The sequence below is a fragment of the Hemiscyllium ocellatum genome, chromosome 31, assembly GCF_020745735.1.
Source record: "Hemiscyllium ocellatum isolate sHemOce1 chromosome 31, sHemOce1.pat.X.cur, whole genome shotgun sequence".
NCBI lineage: Eukaryota > Metazoa > Chordata > Chondrichthyes > Orectolobiformes > Hemiscylliidae > Hemiscyllium > Hemiscyllium ocellatum.
This window is the reverse complement of record NC_083431.1, coordinates 43,677,166-43,695,324: the sequence shown is the minus strand read 5'-3', so window position 1 is coordinate 43,695,324 and position 18,159 is coordinate 43,677,166. Positions and strand designations below refer to the sequence as shown.

The window sequence follows — 18,159 nt, the reverse complement described above, 5'->3', positions numbered from 1 at the left end:
ATGAAGCATTAACTGCTCTCTCTTTGTCTATGAGCAGACATCATCATCATCAATACAAAATAACCTTGAGTGTTCCTCAATAAGAAAGGACATGGTTTGGGATAATACCCCAAGATGCTCCAAAATCGAACGCAACCAGTGTAAGTACAGCAAGCTTTCTATTAACCAGCACCCATGGGAATCAGGAGTGTACCGGTTCACTAAATATTCTGGATAATCAAGAGGTACGTATAACAGCAGCAAACCCTGACCAAGCAATGGTTCAGCATCCCTCAAAAATCTAGGTCAAAACACTTCCGAAAATCAATGTAAAAACACAAAGTAAGTAAAGGAACATAGTGCAAGGGTGATTGTTATACTTTATTTACAGGATAAATACTCAGGACATCGCTGAAGATCACGATATTTGAGGTATACAGTTTGCTGGTTAATAAGGTGCTGATTAAAACAATGGTTGCTGTACTGCAATGGCCGCTTTTGACATAGAGACATAGAGATGTACAGCACAGAAACAGACCCTTCGGTCCAACCCGTCCATGCCGACCAGATATCCCAACCCAATCTGGTCCCACCTGCCAACACCCGGCCCATATCCCTCCAAACCCTTCCTATTCATATACCCATCCATATGTCTCTTAAATTTTGCAATTGGCAATTACTTTGTACACAGCAAGGTCCTAGAAACAGAAACAGAAATGAAATGATCTATAGTTGCTAATATTGCTTGGTGGATGAAATGTTATCTCAGGCACCATCAGCACTGCCTTGTCTTTCTCCGAAAGATGCATTGCAACTCTGTTGTATCTCCACCTCTGAGGCAGTGGGGCTTTGGGGTAACATTTTACCCAAAAGTGGCCCCTCTAACACTCTAGCACTCCCGCATCATACTCTAAAGGCTCAACCAGTGTTAGATGCTCAAACATTGCAAAGGGGCATTAGAGTGGTGGAAATATCAGTACAGAAGAAAGCACAACATTCAGGCTTTAAAGTCAATATTAGAAGCTTGCAGAGCAGATCAAGTTGTCCTAGAGTGCAGTATCCAAATGGTGTAAACTTACTGCAATATTTGACAAATTCTTTTTGTAGCTCCCGCCTGGCATTTAAAAACAATTTTCCTTTCTCTGTTCCCAGAACAAACATGGTTTCCTCATGAACAGCAATGCAGGCCACTTCAGTGTTTAACTTTGAGAGCGCTGTGCACTGCAGAATGCAAGAGATCACAAAGAGGTTAGTGTTTAGAGAAGGCTAGAAACAAGCAGAAAGTCAAAATCCATAGACTGGGAAAGGAAGTTCTGCTGCGCAATGCTCAAGAAATTTAATACCCAGAAGAAACCTCATTGATCTCACAATGAAATCTGTCAATACAGAGATGGATCGTCAACTGTATTCACAACGTGATCTCCTTTCCATTGGGAATACGGAATACAGACTGGATGACCATTTTGCAGAACACCTACACTCTGTTTGTAAAAATAACCCCAAGTTTCCAGTTGCCTGTCACTTCAGCACACCAGCATTCTCCCTGACCAACAGTTCTGGCTTGAGTGTGCTGTGGTGCTCCAATGAAGCTCAGCACAAATTGGAGGAACAGCATCTGATTTTCTGCCTGGGGACCCCGCAGCTTTCAGGACTGCATGTAGTTAGCCATGGTGGCTCAGTGGTTAGCACTGCTGCCTCACAGCACCAGAGACATGGGTTCGATTCCAGACTTGGGCATCTGTCTGTGTGGAGTTTGCACACTCTCGCAGTGTTTGTGTGGGTTTCTGCCTGGTGCTCCGGTTTCCTCCCACAGTCCAAAGATGTACAGGTTGGATTGGCCATGGTTAATTGCCCACAGTGTCCAAGGATGTGTAGGCTAGTTGGGTTAGCCGTGGTAAGAATAAAATAGGCGGGGTTACAGGGATAGGGTGCGTTGCCCTTCAGGCGGCGAGTGCAGACTTGATGATCGAATCCCCTCCTCCTGCATTGCAGGGGTTCTATGACTCAATATCAAATTCAATAATGTTAGAGCGAGAACACCTATGTCTTTTGCCCAGCCTCCTACCCCAGGTCCTATGCTGTTGCATTTTAGCACAGCCAATTCATTCTCACTCACTCATAGTCCCCATCATCCCCTATCTATCTTATCATCTTCTCTGGAATACTATCAATAATCCCTTTGCCTGACTTTAAAGTAAATACCATTTTTTCCTTGATGCAATCAGTTCTCAAAATGTTGACTCTATTTTCTCTCCACAGGTGCTGCCAGGCATGCTGAATTTCTCCAGCAATTTCTGTTTTTGTTTTGGGTAGATTTCTAAGTAGCTAAGGGTAGCATCTGGATTGGAATCTCTCTGATTACCAAAAAGTCCTGGCATCCTCTGTAGGAACATCTGGATCTATAATGGTCCTTAACCTGTTCTCTAAAGGCAAGACAAAGGAAGGGGTATCCTATCATTGTCATAAATACCGAACTTCAGGAATAATCACAGCATTTCACAGGATAACAAAATTCAACCCAGTTCTGAGGCATGGTCACCAGACCTGAAATGTTAACTCTGTTTTCTCTGCACTGATACTGCCAGACCTGTGGAGCTTTTCTAACAATGTCGGTTTCTGATTTACAGCATCCATAGTTCTTTTGGTTTTTATTTAGCACAGCCTTGAGACAGGCAATTTTGACAGGAGCTCTCCATGCTCAAAATGTCAATTCTCCTGCTCCTCAGATGCTTCCTGACCGGCTGTGCTTTTCCAGCACCACAACTCTTCGGCTCTGAGCTTCAGGAATGTACAAGTTTTGGCTTGTCATGTTTTTCACGGATCATATAGGGTAAGGGGAGGTGATAGCCTAGTGGTACTATTGTTAGACTATTAATCCAGAATGTTCTGGGGACCCAGGCTCAAATCCTGCAGATGGTGGAAATCTGAATTCAATAAAAATCTGTAATCAACAGTCTAACGATGAATCCATTATCGATCATCAGAAAAACCCATCTGGCTCACGTATGTCCTTTAGGGCAGGAAACTGCCGTCCTTACCTGGTCAGGCCTACATGTGACTCCAGACCCACAGCAGCATGGTTGACTCTCAACTGTCCCCTGTGGAATTAAGGTTGGCCAATAGATGGTGGCCTAGCCAGCAATGATCTCATTCCATGAATGAATTAAACAAAAATAGGATTATTTGGGAATGCTCCATTATAAATGACTTGCATGACGCAAAGGGAATTCAAAATGTTGGCTGAAAAAAATAAGTCGAGAGTGTGGTGCTGGGAAAGCACAGTAGATCAGGCTGCATCCGAGGAGCAGGAGAATCAACATTTCGTGCATAAGCCCGTCATCAGGATTGAGGCTTGTGGGCCGTAGAAGGTGAGAAATGAATAGGAGCGGGGGTGGGGGTGGGGAAGGGTGGAGGTAGCTGAGAATTCCATAGGCAGATGAAGGCGAGGGAGAAGGTGATAGGTCAGAGAGGAGGGTGGAGCGGATAAATGGAAAAAGTGGTGGACAGGAGGGTGGTGCTGACTTGCAGGTTTGGGATTAGGATAATAAGGGCGGGGGGGGGGGGGGAAGGGAATAGTACTTCACAGGTGTTTAACTCCTTCAGTCTTTCCTTGGTCATATTGCTGTTGACCTTTTGTGTGTCACTTAATTGTCTCATTGATTAATAACTCAGAGCTTCACACAGTTTCCACAGACCATGGATGTTCTACCTTTTCAGTGGGATTTGTCACGCCTTTTCTGAATTTACATCTTACTTTGTTAGCGAGTGTTTGTAGAAATTTGCTTTGGATTTTTGTTGACAACTCAAAACAGCACAGGGAATGCAAGTGGCAATATTACCATATTAAATGCTATTATGGTTCGACTCCAGGTTGCATGGTTTTCAGTATCTCAATGGATTTGGTGATAGCAATATTAAGCTATGAATACATGTTTAAAAATACAAAGACTCACATTTCGATACCATCTTTTATCTCAGTTTGTCCCAAACTGCATTCTATTCAATTAAAATGGATATTTTTAATTGACTTATTGTGATGCACAGCTCTGGAGCAGACGGGACTTGAACCTGGGTCTGTTAGCTCAGAGGAAGGGGCACCCTCACCGCATGCCAGCATTTTGGGGACATACTCACTGTTGCAATCTGGGAAAGGCAGCAACCAATTTACTCACAGCAAAACGGCACAAACGTCAACAAAGTTAATGGTCAGATCATCAGCTTTAGGTACAAAAACAAATTCTGAGGAGGAGTCACAAAATTCAGATCTGAGGAACAGTCACTGTTAACTCTCACTTCTCTTCACAGATGCTGCCAACTTGCTGAACTTTTCCAGCAACTTCCATTTTTGTTTCTGATTTAAAGCATCTGCAGTTCTTTCCATTTTTTAAAAATCAGTTTTATGTGCTCGTTGAGAGTCAGATATTGTACAGGCTTCCAGTTGCTTGTTTTAAATTATAGCGCTGTATCTCTCAAAAGTCAAAGAATAAGGAAGCTTCTCACTCATTACTTTCAACGGTTTACACTATTAGCAAATGATCTTGACAAATTAGTCCAATTCCTATTGTAAACAATATCATCAGTAAACCACTGGAAAGCTTCAATGTTGATACCAGTTGGGAGAGGCAGACTGCTGTAATGTGGAGAGAAATATTGCTTTAAGAGAATTTATCTTTGTACATATCCAGCACATGGAATCTTTAATGTTACAACTCTGACAGTCTGCTTTGCTCTACAAACTATACATACAGAAGTCAGTTGGACTGTTGTAGTTTCTGCATCATAACTTATAATGTGTTTTATGGTTTTAAATTAACTGGGCCGCAGAATTAATGAACACCTAATGAGGATCAGATTGTTTAGATTACTATTGACATGTCACAGATGATACTAAAAATGACAATGACAGCCCAGGTATAATCAAAATCAAATAAGGAGAAAGGTAACTGCTATAAACCATTGCTACCTCTGCTGAATTCTGATCAACCTGAAAAAAATTAACTCTGCTTTTGTCTCACCAGTGTCAATTATTTCCAGCATTTCTGTCTTATTTCAGTTTTCAGAATGAACAGTATCTTGTCTTTGTGCTACTTAGTCCTTTCGGAAAGATGTTGTGAAACTTGAAAGGGTTCAGAAAAGATTTACAAGGATGTTGCCAGGGTTGGAGGATTTGGGCTATACGGAGAGGTTGAACAGGCTGGGGCTGTTTTCCCTGGAGCATCGGAGGCTGAAGGGTGACCTTCTAGAGGTTTACAAAATCATGAGGGGCATGGATAGGATAAATAGACAAAGCCTTTTCCCTGGAGTCAGGGAGTCCAGAGCTAGAGGACATAAGTTTAGGGTGAGGGGAGAAAGATATAAAAGAGACCTAAGGGGCAACATTTTCACCCCAAGGGTGCTACGTGTATGGAATGAGCTGCCAGAGGAAGTGATGGAGACTGGTACAATTGCAACATTTAAGAGGCATTTGGATGGGTATATGAATAAGAAGGGTTTGGAGGGATATGGGCCGGGTGCTGGCAGGTGGGACTAGATTGGGGTGGGATATCTGGTCGGCATGGATGGGTTGGACTGAAAGGTCTGTTTCCATGCAATACATCTTTATGACTCTATGACTCGAAGTCATTTTTCATATACCTGCTATCAATTTTGACCTATTAAAATCACAAGCTGTAGTTACAGCTCACCAGCTGCAGCACAGCTTATAAGTAGTCATCTGTGCCAATATGCAGCAAGAGCTGGACAGTATCCAGGCTTGGGCTGATAAATGACAAGAAACATGTGCATAACAGAAATACCAGGCAATGACCATCTCCAGCAAGACAGAATCTCAACAATCTCCCTTGACATTTGACAGCATTTCTATCTCTGAAACCTCAACATCACCATCCTGGAGGTTACTAATGAGTAAAAAACTCAACTGGATCAGTCATATAAACACTGTGACTACAAGAAGCTCGGGATTCTGCGTTGAGTAATTCACCTCCTCTCCAGCATCTACAACACACATGTCAGGAGTGTGATGGAATCCTCTCCACTTGCCTAGATGGGTATAGCTCTAAAACCACATGGAGAAAACTCGGTTATGAACACCCCATTCACCACCGTCAATATTCCCTTACTCAACCACTGACAAGATGCACTGCAGCAACTCACCCCAAGTTTCTCTGACAGCGATCTGTCAAACCCATCACTGTTATCACTCAGAAGGACAAGGGGAGCAGATGCATGGGAACATCTTAGGCTCCTCTAATGTTTATGTTATGTTGAGGTTGTACAGGATGTGGGGGAGGCTGTTTCCTGGGCAGTGTCCAGTTCTGGTCTCCCTATTATAGGAAGGATATTATTAAACTGGAGAGGATTCAGAAGAGATGCATTAGGATGTTGCCAGGAATGGAGAGTTGCTGGAACCCTTTTATGGTAGATAGATTGATAGATTCCCTACAGTATGCAAACAGGCCATTTGGCCTAAGTCCACACCAACCCTCTGAAGAGTAACCCACCCAGACCCATTTCCCTCTGACCAACACACCTAACACTGAGCAATTTAGCATAGCCAATTCACCTGACCTGCACATCTTTGGACTGTTAAAACAGTTGAAACGGAAAGATTTAAAAGGGACCTAAGGGGTAACTTTCTCATGCAGAGGGTGTTCTGTGAATGGAATGAGCTGCCAGAGGAAGAGGTGGAGGTTGGTACAATTACAATACTTGAAAGGCATCTGGATGGGTACATGAATAGGAAGCGTTTAGAGGGATATGGGCCAAGTGCTGGCAAATGGGACTAGATTAGGTTAGGATATCTAGTCAACATGGACGAGTTGGGCTGAAGGGTCTGTTTCTCTGCTGTATGATTTTATGACTCAGATGGACTTTGCAACAAAAGGACACTCAAATGCCAGGAGTGACTAGAACATTACAAAAAGCCTGGAAGACCATAAGATGTTTGTGCAGAATTAGGCTACTTGGTTCATCAGATTCAACAAGATCATGTTTCAGCTCATAATCCTCAACTCTTTCCTACCTTAAATCATCAAAAACCTGAAGTCCCTTACCGAGTAAAAATGTCTATTACAACCTTGAATATATTTAATGATCCAGCCTCAACACCATCTCACAGACGGACTCCCCTCAGGAGAGAAATGTTCATCTTTGTCTGAAATGGGCAACCTCATATTATGCTCTCTGCTCCTCGACTCTCCCATAAGGGGAAACAAACTCTCAGCATCTGCCCTGTAAAACCTCCCAAGAATCTTTCAAAAAAGTCTTCACTCATTTAAGCTCCAACGAGCACAAGCCTCATCTACTCAATCTCTCCAGATCCAGAAACAACAGACAGAACCTTCTCTGGATTACCACCAATGCCGCCTCAGACAAGAAAACCCGAACTGTTCACAGAATTGCAGCTGCAGTCCAACTGGTTTTAGTAAAACCTCCCTATTTTTATCACAAACACGCAGAGAGAATTCCGAAGAAACTCAGCAGATCTGGCAGCATCTGGAACCGATCTGTGGCACAACATGAGTTACAAGTTGCCATCCCGAAAGTGTCTCCTTTATCCCTGCTCTGGTCTTCTATTAGATTAGATTAGATATCCTACAGTGTGGAAACAGGCCCTTCGGCCCAACCAGTCCACACCAACCCTCCGAAGAGTAACCCACCCTGACCCATTTCCATCTGACTAATGCACCTAACACTATGGGCAGTTTAGCATGGCCAATTCACCTGACCTGCACATCTTTGGACTGTGGGAGGAAACGGGAGCACCCGGAGGAAACCCACACAGACACGGGGGGAAAGTGCAAACTCGACATAGACAGTCACCAAAGGTGGGAATCGAACCTGGGACCCTGGTGCTGTGAGGCAGCTGTGCTAACCACTGAGCCACTGTGCCACCCACAATTAGTTAGCCAATCATCTATTCATGCTAATATATTACTTCCAACACCAGGGGCTCTTAATAAGTAGCCTTAAGTCAAAACATTAGATTAGATTAGATTAGATTACTTCCAGTGTGGAAACAGGCCCTTCGGCCCAACAAGTCCACACCGACCCGCCGAAGCACAACCCACCCATACCCCTACATATACCCCTTACCTAACACTACGGGCAATTTAGCATGGCCAATTCACCTGACCCGCACATCTTTGGACTGTGGGAGGAAACCGGAGCACCCGGAGGAAACCCACGCAGACAAGGGGAGAACGTGCAAACTCCACACAGTCAGTCGCCTGAGGCGGGAATTGAACCGAGGTCCCTGGCGCTGTGAGGCAGCAGTGCTAACCACTGTGCCACCGTGCCGCCCCCAAATGCTGAGTAGAGAGACTGGAGACTGTTCTCCGATAGAAAGGAGAAGGCATTGATTGAATAAAAGGATGGATGGCCTCCTTCTGTCTCTTACAACTATGTTTGTGTCTGTGTCTGCAATGCAGATGCTATTTTCAGAGAGTCCCTGGGGTAAATTTCAGCAGAATTGCTTGGACAGTAAATCAGCAAATCAATGTGTCATTTCCCATGAACTGTAGATATCTGTCTGTAAAAGCCAAGGGATCTTCTACCACTTGACAGAACAAGCCCTCTTCACCTCACTGTCAGTAAATTAATCACTTCAAAGCTTATAGTTTTTTATTCATTCACAGGACGTGGGTGTCACTGGCTAGGCCAGCACATACTGCCTATCCTCAATTACCAATTAAAAGTCAATTGCTGTGGGTCTGGAGTCACACATAGGCCAGACTGGGTGAGGATGCCAGATTTCTTTCCCTAAAAATTTGTTTCTTAAATAAAAAAAGTTCCTAAATTTCCCTCGTTAATGTTTGTTTGAATTCCAGAGAAAAGAAAATTTAGAGGCCTTGGTTTTTAGCACCAGCTGAGGCAGAGTTCTGGGGGACAGGTAGTTGCTAATTATATTCTAGGTGCCCACCATGCTAAATTGTGGCCCTTTCCCAGTCGCTGGGCAGATTTTGTGAAGATGGGATGGTCAGGGAGATTGTTGGGGGTCAGGGCCGCAAGATGAATGTTGTGCAGCTAGCTCGTTAAGGATCACTTTAGGCCAATTAGATGCAGGCAGTGGGTGTTTCCCGTCAGCCCTCAAGGTCCCCTTTGCCAGCGGGAGCCAGTTCAATCGTTGGGGTTGGTGGGGATGGTATGGTGGGGGAGGTAGGTGTGGAGGCTCTCGCTGGAAAATATTCTCCATCTAAAATTTCTGCTGAGAAAAAAACCTGGTAAAAGTGACAAATGACAAATATTGATCCACCTCGTCTTGTCAAAATGAACCTCTAATATGATTAGTATATTTAGTTCTAAATTAGATTAGATTAGATTACTTACAGTGTGGAAACAGGCCCTTCAGCCCAACAAGTGCATACCGACCTGCTGAAGCGCAACCCACCAATACCATAAATATTACTGTTTTGGGTCAGAACATTGAGTATAGGCAGTTGGCATGTTATGTTCCAGCTCTCCAAGACATTGGTGAGGTGACATCCGGAATACTGCGTACAGGTTTGTGATATAAAAATAGTCCAGAAAGACTGAGACTTTTTCCACTGGCGCTGAGGAGGTTGGTAGGTGACCTTATTGAGGTTTATAAAATTATGAAGGATATAGATAAAGTGAATGACAAGGATCTTTTCCACAGGGTGGGGGAGTTTAAAACTAAGGGGCATATTTTTAAGATGAGGCGTGCAAGATTTAAAATGGGGCTTTTTTCTTTTTTTACATGGAGAACGATCTGTGTGGAGTGAATTGTCAGTGGATGTGGGGGATGCAGATACAGTCACAATGTTTAAAAGACATTTGGATAAGTACATGACAGGAAATGTTTGGAGGGAAAAGTGGGACTAGTTTAGTTTGGGAACATGGTTGGCGTGGATTGGTTGGACCGAATTTCCATGCTGTTTGACCCTTATTCCAGTTGCTCTGCTACAGGACGATGCTGTTAAACTCGAAAGGGTGCAGAAAAAGTGTACAAGGATGTTGCTGGGACAGGATGGTTTGAGCTACAGAGAGAGGCTAGATAGACTGGGACTTTTTTTTCCACTGGAGCAGAGACTGAAGAGCGACCTTAGAGAGGTTCATAAAATCATGAGGGGAAAGGACAGGGTGAATAGCAAAGATCTCTTTAAGCTATACCTTTCTTTTGTTTCTTTATTCTTAAAACTATTCAAAATGGTGCCATCATAGTGACAGTGGAAAATCTTTTCACTATATTTTACTGTTTTCCTCACTGAAAAATCAGATAAAATCATGTATTCTTTTTCCGAGGATAGGGGAGTCCAAAACTAAAGGGTTTAGGTTTAAGGTGAGAAGAGAAAGACTTTAAAGGGACCACAGGGGCAACTATTTCCTGCAGAGGGTGGTGCACATATGGAATGAGCTGCCAGAGGAAGTGGTAGATGCAGGAACAGTTAGAATATTTAAAAGACATTTGGACAAATGCATGAGTAAAAAAGGTTTAGAGGGATATGGACCAAACACAGGCAAATGGGACTAGTTCAGTTTAGGAAGCCTGGTCAGCATGGATGAATTGGGCTGAAGAGACTGTTGCTGTGCTGTATGACTCCATGAAATGGTTCTCCCTCTGGGTGGGTGCAGGAGAAGGGAATTTCCTGCCCTGTCCATTTGAAGCACCCTTACCTTCACTTAGTTTTCCAAACCTCTGATCGATCTTCCACCATCTTTGGCACGGTGGGCAGCACGGTGGCACAGTGGTTAGTACTGCTGCCTCACAGCGCCTGAGACCCGGGTTCAATTCCCACCTCAGGCGACAGACTGTGTGGAGTTTGCACATTCTCCCATGTCTGCGTGGGTTTCCTCTGGGTGCTCCGGTTTCCTCCCACAGTCCGAACACGTGCAGGTTAGGTGAATTGGCCATGCTAAATTGCCCGTAGTGTTAGGGGCAGGGGTCAATTTAGAGTAAATGGGTCTGGGTGGGTTGCGCTTCGGCAGGTGTGGACTTGTTGGGCCGAAGGGCCTGTTTCCACACTGTAAGTAATCTAATTAATCTAATCTTCAAGAGTTTGCGCACAATCCTCAGTTGGCTAGTTGCAGAAACTGTCTGCCCTAGAAGTCTCAGTGAGAGTGTCTGATTTCCACACAGCTTGTTCTTTTGAACTACGTTTCAGACTGACAGCAAATGCCCAGAGGGAAAAGATCACTCAAAGTATTTTCCGCTCTCCCTGAGCTTTGTTCCACCTTTTCGGGAACTATTACTTGCTGTGGGGTTTGCTTTGTGGCACACATGCTTATGCCACAGCATGCTGGGAAATGTAATCCCTACTGCCCCACCCTCCCGGTGCTTTCTGGGAAGTGATTTGGACAAATCTCTCCATCTGTGTTGTGCAGTAATAAACCCAACATCTTTCAAAAGATGTTGTGGTCTCTGAGTAGAAACATTGTTCAAAGTACAGAAACATAATTTTACACATAAATGTTGAAGACTCTTATGAGAAAAACAGCAGCTGGAAGAATAGAGTTCGCATGCTGCTTTGATAATGAGAGCCCAAATTGGACGCACCAACAAAAAATCCACAATCAGCACAGATAGCAACACAAGTTAATAAAGCCATTTTAAAAAAGCAACACAAGCAATAAAGGTTCATTTCTGGGAGAGAACTGAAAATCAGAGACGTTATGTTGAACCTATGTCAAATATTCACACTTGCTGTGATAGTTTGGGTTCTGCCAGAGCCACTCAGCTCCAGGCCTGATCACAGTTTGGTCTAAACATGGACAAAAGAGCTGAATTCCACAGGTGAAGTTCCAGAGGGACTGCTCTTGAAATGAAGGCAGCATTTGACAGAATATGGCGTGAAGGATTCCCAGCAAAACTGAAGTCAATGGGAACTGGTAGTTGGGGTGAGGTGAGGAGGAACTTTTTTGATGGTCAAAATCATATCTAACACAAGGAAATTAATAACTATTGTTCGACATCAATCATCCCAATGTCAGCTAACTCTGGGATTTCCTCATTGTAGTGTTCGAGATGGCACCATCTTCAGCTGCTTTAGCAATCATCAATCCTCTGTCATAAGGTCAGACGTGTGGGTGTTTGCTGATGATTGCACAACGTTCAACACCATTCCTAACACCTCAGATACTAAACAAACCATATCTAAATGCATCAAAACCCAGACAGCAACATTTGTGCTATATCTGTAATAGACAATCACCATCTCGAACAACATCGAATCTAACTATTCCATGCCATTACCATGACAGAATCCTTCCTTGTCAAAATGCTGGGGGTTCCCATTGATCAGAAACTGAACGGTATTCACCATTCAAGTCCTGTGACTACAAAAGCAAATCAGAGGCTAGGAACCATGCAGCAAGAAACTCGCATCTGGTCTCCTGTATGCCTGTCTAGGAGACAAGTCAGGGGCATGATGGAATACTCCCCACTTGCCTGGACTGGTTGCAGCTCCAACAACACAAGAAGCTCAACACAATCAAGTACAAAGCTGTCCACATGACTGGCATCACACCCACCACCTTCAACATTCATTCCCTCCTCGACTGATGCACAGTAGAAGCTGTGTGTACCATCTACAAGACACACAGTACCTACCAAAGCTGCTTTGAGAGCGCCTTCAAAACCCAGCACTTCCCGGACCCAGAAGGAAATGCATGGGAACACCATCAGCTTCAAAGTTCTCCAACCTGATTTGGAACTAATTTGTAATTTCTTCACTCTTGCCAAGAGAGAACCCTGAAAGTCCCTTCCTAACAGCACTGAGGGTGTACCTATACCGCAAGTACAGCAACATGCCAAAAAGCAGCAACTCCACACAGCCTTATCCAGGAGAATCAGGACAAGGCAATAAACATGGGCCTAGCTAGCAAAGGCCACATCCCAGGAACAAACTGAAGCAAGAAATGATCCTCGCTGATGATAATCTTGGACATGTTTGACCCCAGAGTGAAACCTTCACTGATAGATGAAAAGTTTTATTTTTGCTCTTTGTTCACCATGGTGTCTATTAGTCACTGAACAGATTCACAAAAGGTACAAATATACTTTCAACAAAAGAATGTAAAATACTTTTTCACAAAAGCGAAACATATCAACACATTGAGTATACAAGAGCTATTTAAAACAATCTTACTACAAACAACAGAAATAAACATTCAGTAACAATTTAACTGACACAAACCTCAGAGAAGGGTCACACTGTAATGCCTTGCAAGTTCCTTGTTCAGTTGACAAAACTGCAATTGATTTATTTTTGGGCGCTTTCAGCCCTCACTTGATGCTACCTTCTTTAGCTCATGTCTCTTCTTGAGACCCTTAAACCAAGCTGCTAACACTGCTCACTTAGTTCTTTACATGGATTCCTTAACGTCTCTCCCACGGCTTTTCTCCTACTGACTTTAAGACACTCAGTACTGCTTTTCTTCTGCCCGTTTCACACCCATGTTTCCAAACAATAGCAATATATCACAAATCTCCGTCAGATCAGTATGGACCTGATACGTATGTTAAAAAGGGTAGTGGAGACACTCTTGCTGAAAGATTCACAAGGATGATATCAGAGGGGAGAAGTTATACTTAGCGGGCAAGACTGTCCTACTGGAGCAGATTGCACTGACCATTGAATCCAAGGCAGACACCAGGCTGGTGATAATGTCCTTCTTGTCTCGGAAGCTCTGTAGATGGTCATGACAGTTATTACTCCTGGCACCTTCTTCCAGACTCCCAATATGTGCCATGTTTACCTTGGGAAAGAGATAACAACAGTAAAGAATACTGAAACTTGAGGGCTTTCCCACATATCATTATACTGTAACATCTGTTTTCTGTCACACATTTTCACTCCATTCTTTACGGGGATCATAATGAATTAGGGCGGGTGCAAATCAAATCATTCACAAACCAAATGCAGTCAATATGACGGTCTGAGTGTGTCAGTCTCGGATGTTGAAAATATTTGGATGCCACAAATGACTTTGGTTGCCAAATTAATTAAAGTCAAATATCCCAATACAACACAATTATCAACTTTTCTTGGTGGTTTTGACCCTCCTGCTCTTTCCTCAAGGCAATGACCTGTTGCTGAGATACTGGCCACTGGTTAAATGAACCCTATTCGTTACTATGTTATGAGCATTAATACCGAGGCCCGTATTTGTTGCCATCCCAACCTGCTCTCGGGAAGGTAGCAGTGAGTTGTCACTTTTAAGCGCCGTGACCCATCAGATCAGGATAACCAGGGCTGGTAGGGAGGGAGGCCCACAGGATTCACCCCACGCCTTCTGGCAACTTTTCTGAAGCTCATGAATGAGTGTCGAGAGAAATTGTTGACAGGAATCACATTGGAAGTCAATCCTGTTCTCCCTTGACCTTCATATACACATTACCAAACAGTGAGGATCAAATGGGAACAAAGACTGACTTCTACCCTTCCCATTGGGGTCTGTGTGGCTTAACGACTTATTGGCTTAGATCACTGGCAGGGTAGGGCTGGAGTTAAGCAGAGAGTAGAGAATGTTTCAGCACAGTCCTCCACCAGTAGCTGGGTTACAATATCATTTTATTTTTATAAGCATGAAGTAGATCTGGGCACCATTTTGGCAGAGTCTGTGCCCTTGTCAGCTATGGCCTGTTATGGTGTTCAATGCTGTTGAGTGCTTCCAGTCCAGCTCTATCTGGTTTTCAGATTTCCGGGACCTGTAGCTTTTCTGCTTTTTTGCTTCGTGCTGATTGTTTTAATTCCATTGAAGCTCAAAGTCTAACACCAACTTTTATCTATCCAATCACCATACCAGCTCTTTCAGAGGCATTAAAAACTTTCCCATCTCTTCAAACTGGGAGCCACACAGGAGCCTATATCAATGCTAAACACAGACATGCCCAGCTCCATGAAGCAACTGGAGTTCTGTGTGGGTCTTCTTGAGAGATCCCTGAGAGAATGCACATCTCAGGAATAATGATTTTTAAATAATCCATTTAGAAACAGCCACAGCCTTGGGCTCTAATAATCTTGATATGAGTCACCTTCTTGTTATGAAAGAGAAATGTTCCTGCTGCAACACCTGTGGATCGCATGCACACTGTAATATATATGTGACCTTTTGACCTGATTCAATCACATTATGTGGTCAGTGAACAGTCCAGACAGAACTGGCTTCTTCACAGGTAACGGTGCTCTTTTAACCAATTAAGGAGTTTCTTAGGAACGCTGCAGCAACAAAACACAATTTGTTGAGAGTCTGTAATTAAACCTGTCAGTGCAAGACATACACCCAATGACAACATGAACTTATATAGCACCTCTAACAAAATAAAACATCCCATGGTCCGTCATTATCAGACAGATAACTGATGCCAAGCAGACAACGAGACATTAGGACAGATGACCCAAAGCTAAAGGCTGAAGAAATGCCTGAAAGGAGAAGAGACAAAGAAAGGCAAAGGGGATTAGAAAGTGATTTCTAGGCTTCGGGCCTCGGCTCCTGAAGGCATAACTGCTAATGCTGGAATTCAAGGCTGCACACAAATTCAGATTAATTTGATTTATTATTGTCACATGTATTGAAATATGGTGAAAAAATATTGTTTTGCCGTGTTAACCAGCCAAATCATACCTTACAAAAGTACACCAGGGTAATAGAACAGAGTAAAGAATGTAGTGTTACAGCAACAGAGAAGGTGCAGAGAAAGATTAACTCTAATATATGAGAGATCTGTTTGTAAGTCTGATAACAATGGGGTCAAAGCTGTTCTTAAATCTGTTGCTACGTGTTTTCAAACTTGTATTTTCTGAAGAGGAGGGTGGGAAGGAGTATTATTGGGATGGGAGGGATCTTGGATCAGGTTGGCTGTTTTCCCGAGGCAGCGGGAAATGTGGATGGAGTCAATGGAAGGAGGCTAGTTTTCGTGATGGACAGGGCTATGTTCACAAGTCGCTGTCATTTCTTGCGGTCTTGAGCAAAAAAAATTGGGAAGAGAGATCTTGGAGGTTGGAAGAGGGCACGGAATCTGGAAAGAACAAGGCCAATGAGAAGCTTGAATACAAAGATGGGACTGTTAAATTTCAGGCTTTGGTAAACCTGGCGCCAGTGTAGGGCAGTGAGCTTACATCACTGCAACCTCCAAGATACCCTCCAGGTTAAGGTGCTGAAGCCCCATCTAAAACTCTCTGCTCCATCACTGGATATACCTTCACACAGCCACACTTGTGTCAACACGCCATACCATGGAGTGCCACTGAACAGCGGGGCATCAAGCTGATTTATAATTGGGCTGCAAAATGCCAGGCATGTCCCTGTGAGAGAGAAGGATTTAAAAACTCCTTTCAGTGATTCTTTCAGTCCTGAAAGTTATTTCTCTACCCAAAGGAATGGTTGCTCTTTTCAGAATTTTTAAGGTCAAAAATCTCCCACTGTTCAGCAAAATTCAGATTTAACAGCATTAATGCCAGGAATGCTGACACCCATAAGGCCCATAGGAAGCTGACTGTCATGACCAAAGTCACAGTAACTTCACCTTCTCCCCCATTACATCCCATGCTCAATCCATGAACACTGTGGGAACAAAGTTCATTCCCTACACAGAAGCTGCCTGAATCAGACTGCCAGGAACCAAACCAACAGGATTAGCAGAAAAATGTTCAAACCTGGAGATCAGAGGATAAGACCGAGAGGGGCAGATGGACAGGTCAGTGAAAGATAATCTCACTCTTAGTCAGAATTTCCAGAGTGCTTTCTACCTTGTGCAGCTTCCAGCCTGTGTGTACTGCCACACGGTACAACCAGCACTAGCTGTCATGATGATATATATTACCTTGGTGACCAAGACAGGGCTACCTTGACCAACAAGCAGTAGCTGTTTTATCATTTATTCTGTGCCATGTTTAAATGGTCCATGTGGCAAGACAAAGTGCCCTGCTAAAACATGGACATGGCCCTGCAAGTGAAAGACCTACAAATGGTCGTCAGAATACTCCCCTTACTAATCTTACACCAAGGTACTGTTCAGTTGCATTACGAGACATAATTGTAAAGATGTGCACATTTATCTCATCAGCACACCAGAGGCCAACTCTCCCTTGGGACAGAATCAAACCAACACTGCCTTTTTCAGACACCTTGATCCAATCAGCTCTGCTATGGCTTCATAACAGACCAACCTCTTTCTCTCACTCTGGGAGCTATAAATGGAGCCATTCTGCTGCTATTCCCCTCAATAGCAGTGCAATTGTAAAGGGTGATAAACCACCCTGTTTGGATACTCATAGAATCCCTACAATGTGAAAGCAGGCACTTTGGCCCATCGAGTCTACACCGACCCTCCGAAGAACAATTCCAACCAGGCCTACCGCCCCCTAACCTAACCCTATAACCTTGCATTTACCATGGCTAACCCATCTAGCCTGCACATCTCTTGACACTATGGGTAGTTAAACATGATCAATCCACCTCACCTGCACATCTTTAGACTATGGCAGGAAACCAGAGCCCTTGGAGGAAACCCACACAGACACGGGGAGAATGTCCGTGTGGAGTCTGCACACCTGCCCAAGGCTGGAATTGTACCTGAGTCCCCAGCACTGAGGCAGCACTGCTAACCACTGGGCCATCATGCCATCCATACTGACAACTTGACTTTACATCTGATGCATTAGCAATGCATTATGATGTGACACTATGTAAGTGAGCTGACTCTACATCCTAGGTCAGGTCCTCCACAATCAATCTGTCCCTATCATAAGAAAACAATTAGGATTAGAATTAAATTTATTGTCACATGTACTCACATAGGTGCAGTGGAAAGTTTACAAGTTGCTACTTACAGCACCATCCTAGGGACCAAGGTACGTATTTACAGATTCCGAAGTACAAATTCTTAGGGGAAAAAAAATTAGAAAAATAAAGTAGACGTCTAGCAATATAATTAGCAAAATAGAGAAAGAAGAGTTCAGAATAACAGTGCTTCCAATCCAAAGCGAGCAGAGTTTCACACTGAGGCCGGGAGTCTGAGTCTGCGTTGGCTTTCACACCAGATACAGTCAATGCAGCCCGAGGATGGAAAGATGCAAGGGGATTAAAAAAGGAATAAATGCACAGAGCGGGAAAAAATAGAAAAGAAATAGAGTGGACAAGCTCTGGGTCAAGAGTCCTACTCTGCTGCCATCTTGGAGCTCCCATTAGCAACCCCAAACAACCACTTGGCTGAGGTCT

The 18,159-nt window shown here is 43.7% G+C and overlaps 1 protein-coding gene across 9 annotated transcripts in view; it reads right to left on the bottom strand.

Annotated features, from left to right (window-relative positions):
• The window catches only part of gtf2ird1 (GTF2I repeat domain containing 1), a 215,490-nt gene that overhangs the window by 152,302 nt on the left and 45,029 nt on the right, over nt 1–18,159 (bottom strand). For 7 of the 9 annotated variants that reach the window (XM_060847791.1, XM_060847794.1, XM_060847796.1 and 4 more), the window contains exons 2-3: nt 13,570–13,695; nt 1,059–1,200 (exon numbers count right to left, since the gene is read on the bottom strand). In XM_060847791.1, coding sequence (XP_060703774.1) covers nt 1,059–1,200; nt 13,570–13,689 — 262 coding nt within the window. In that variant the 5' untranslated portion in view covers nt 13,690–13,695. Of the gene's footprint in view, nt 1–1,058; nt 1,201–13,569; nt 13,696–18,159 lie in introns of those variants that run through there. The other 2 variants (XM_060847797.1, XM_060847799.1) reach the window with 2 other exon arrangements.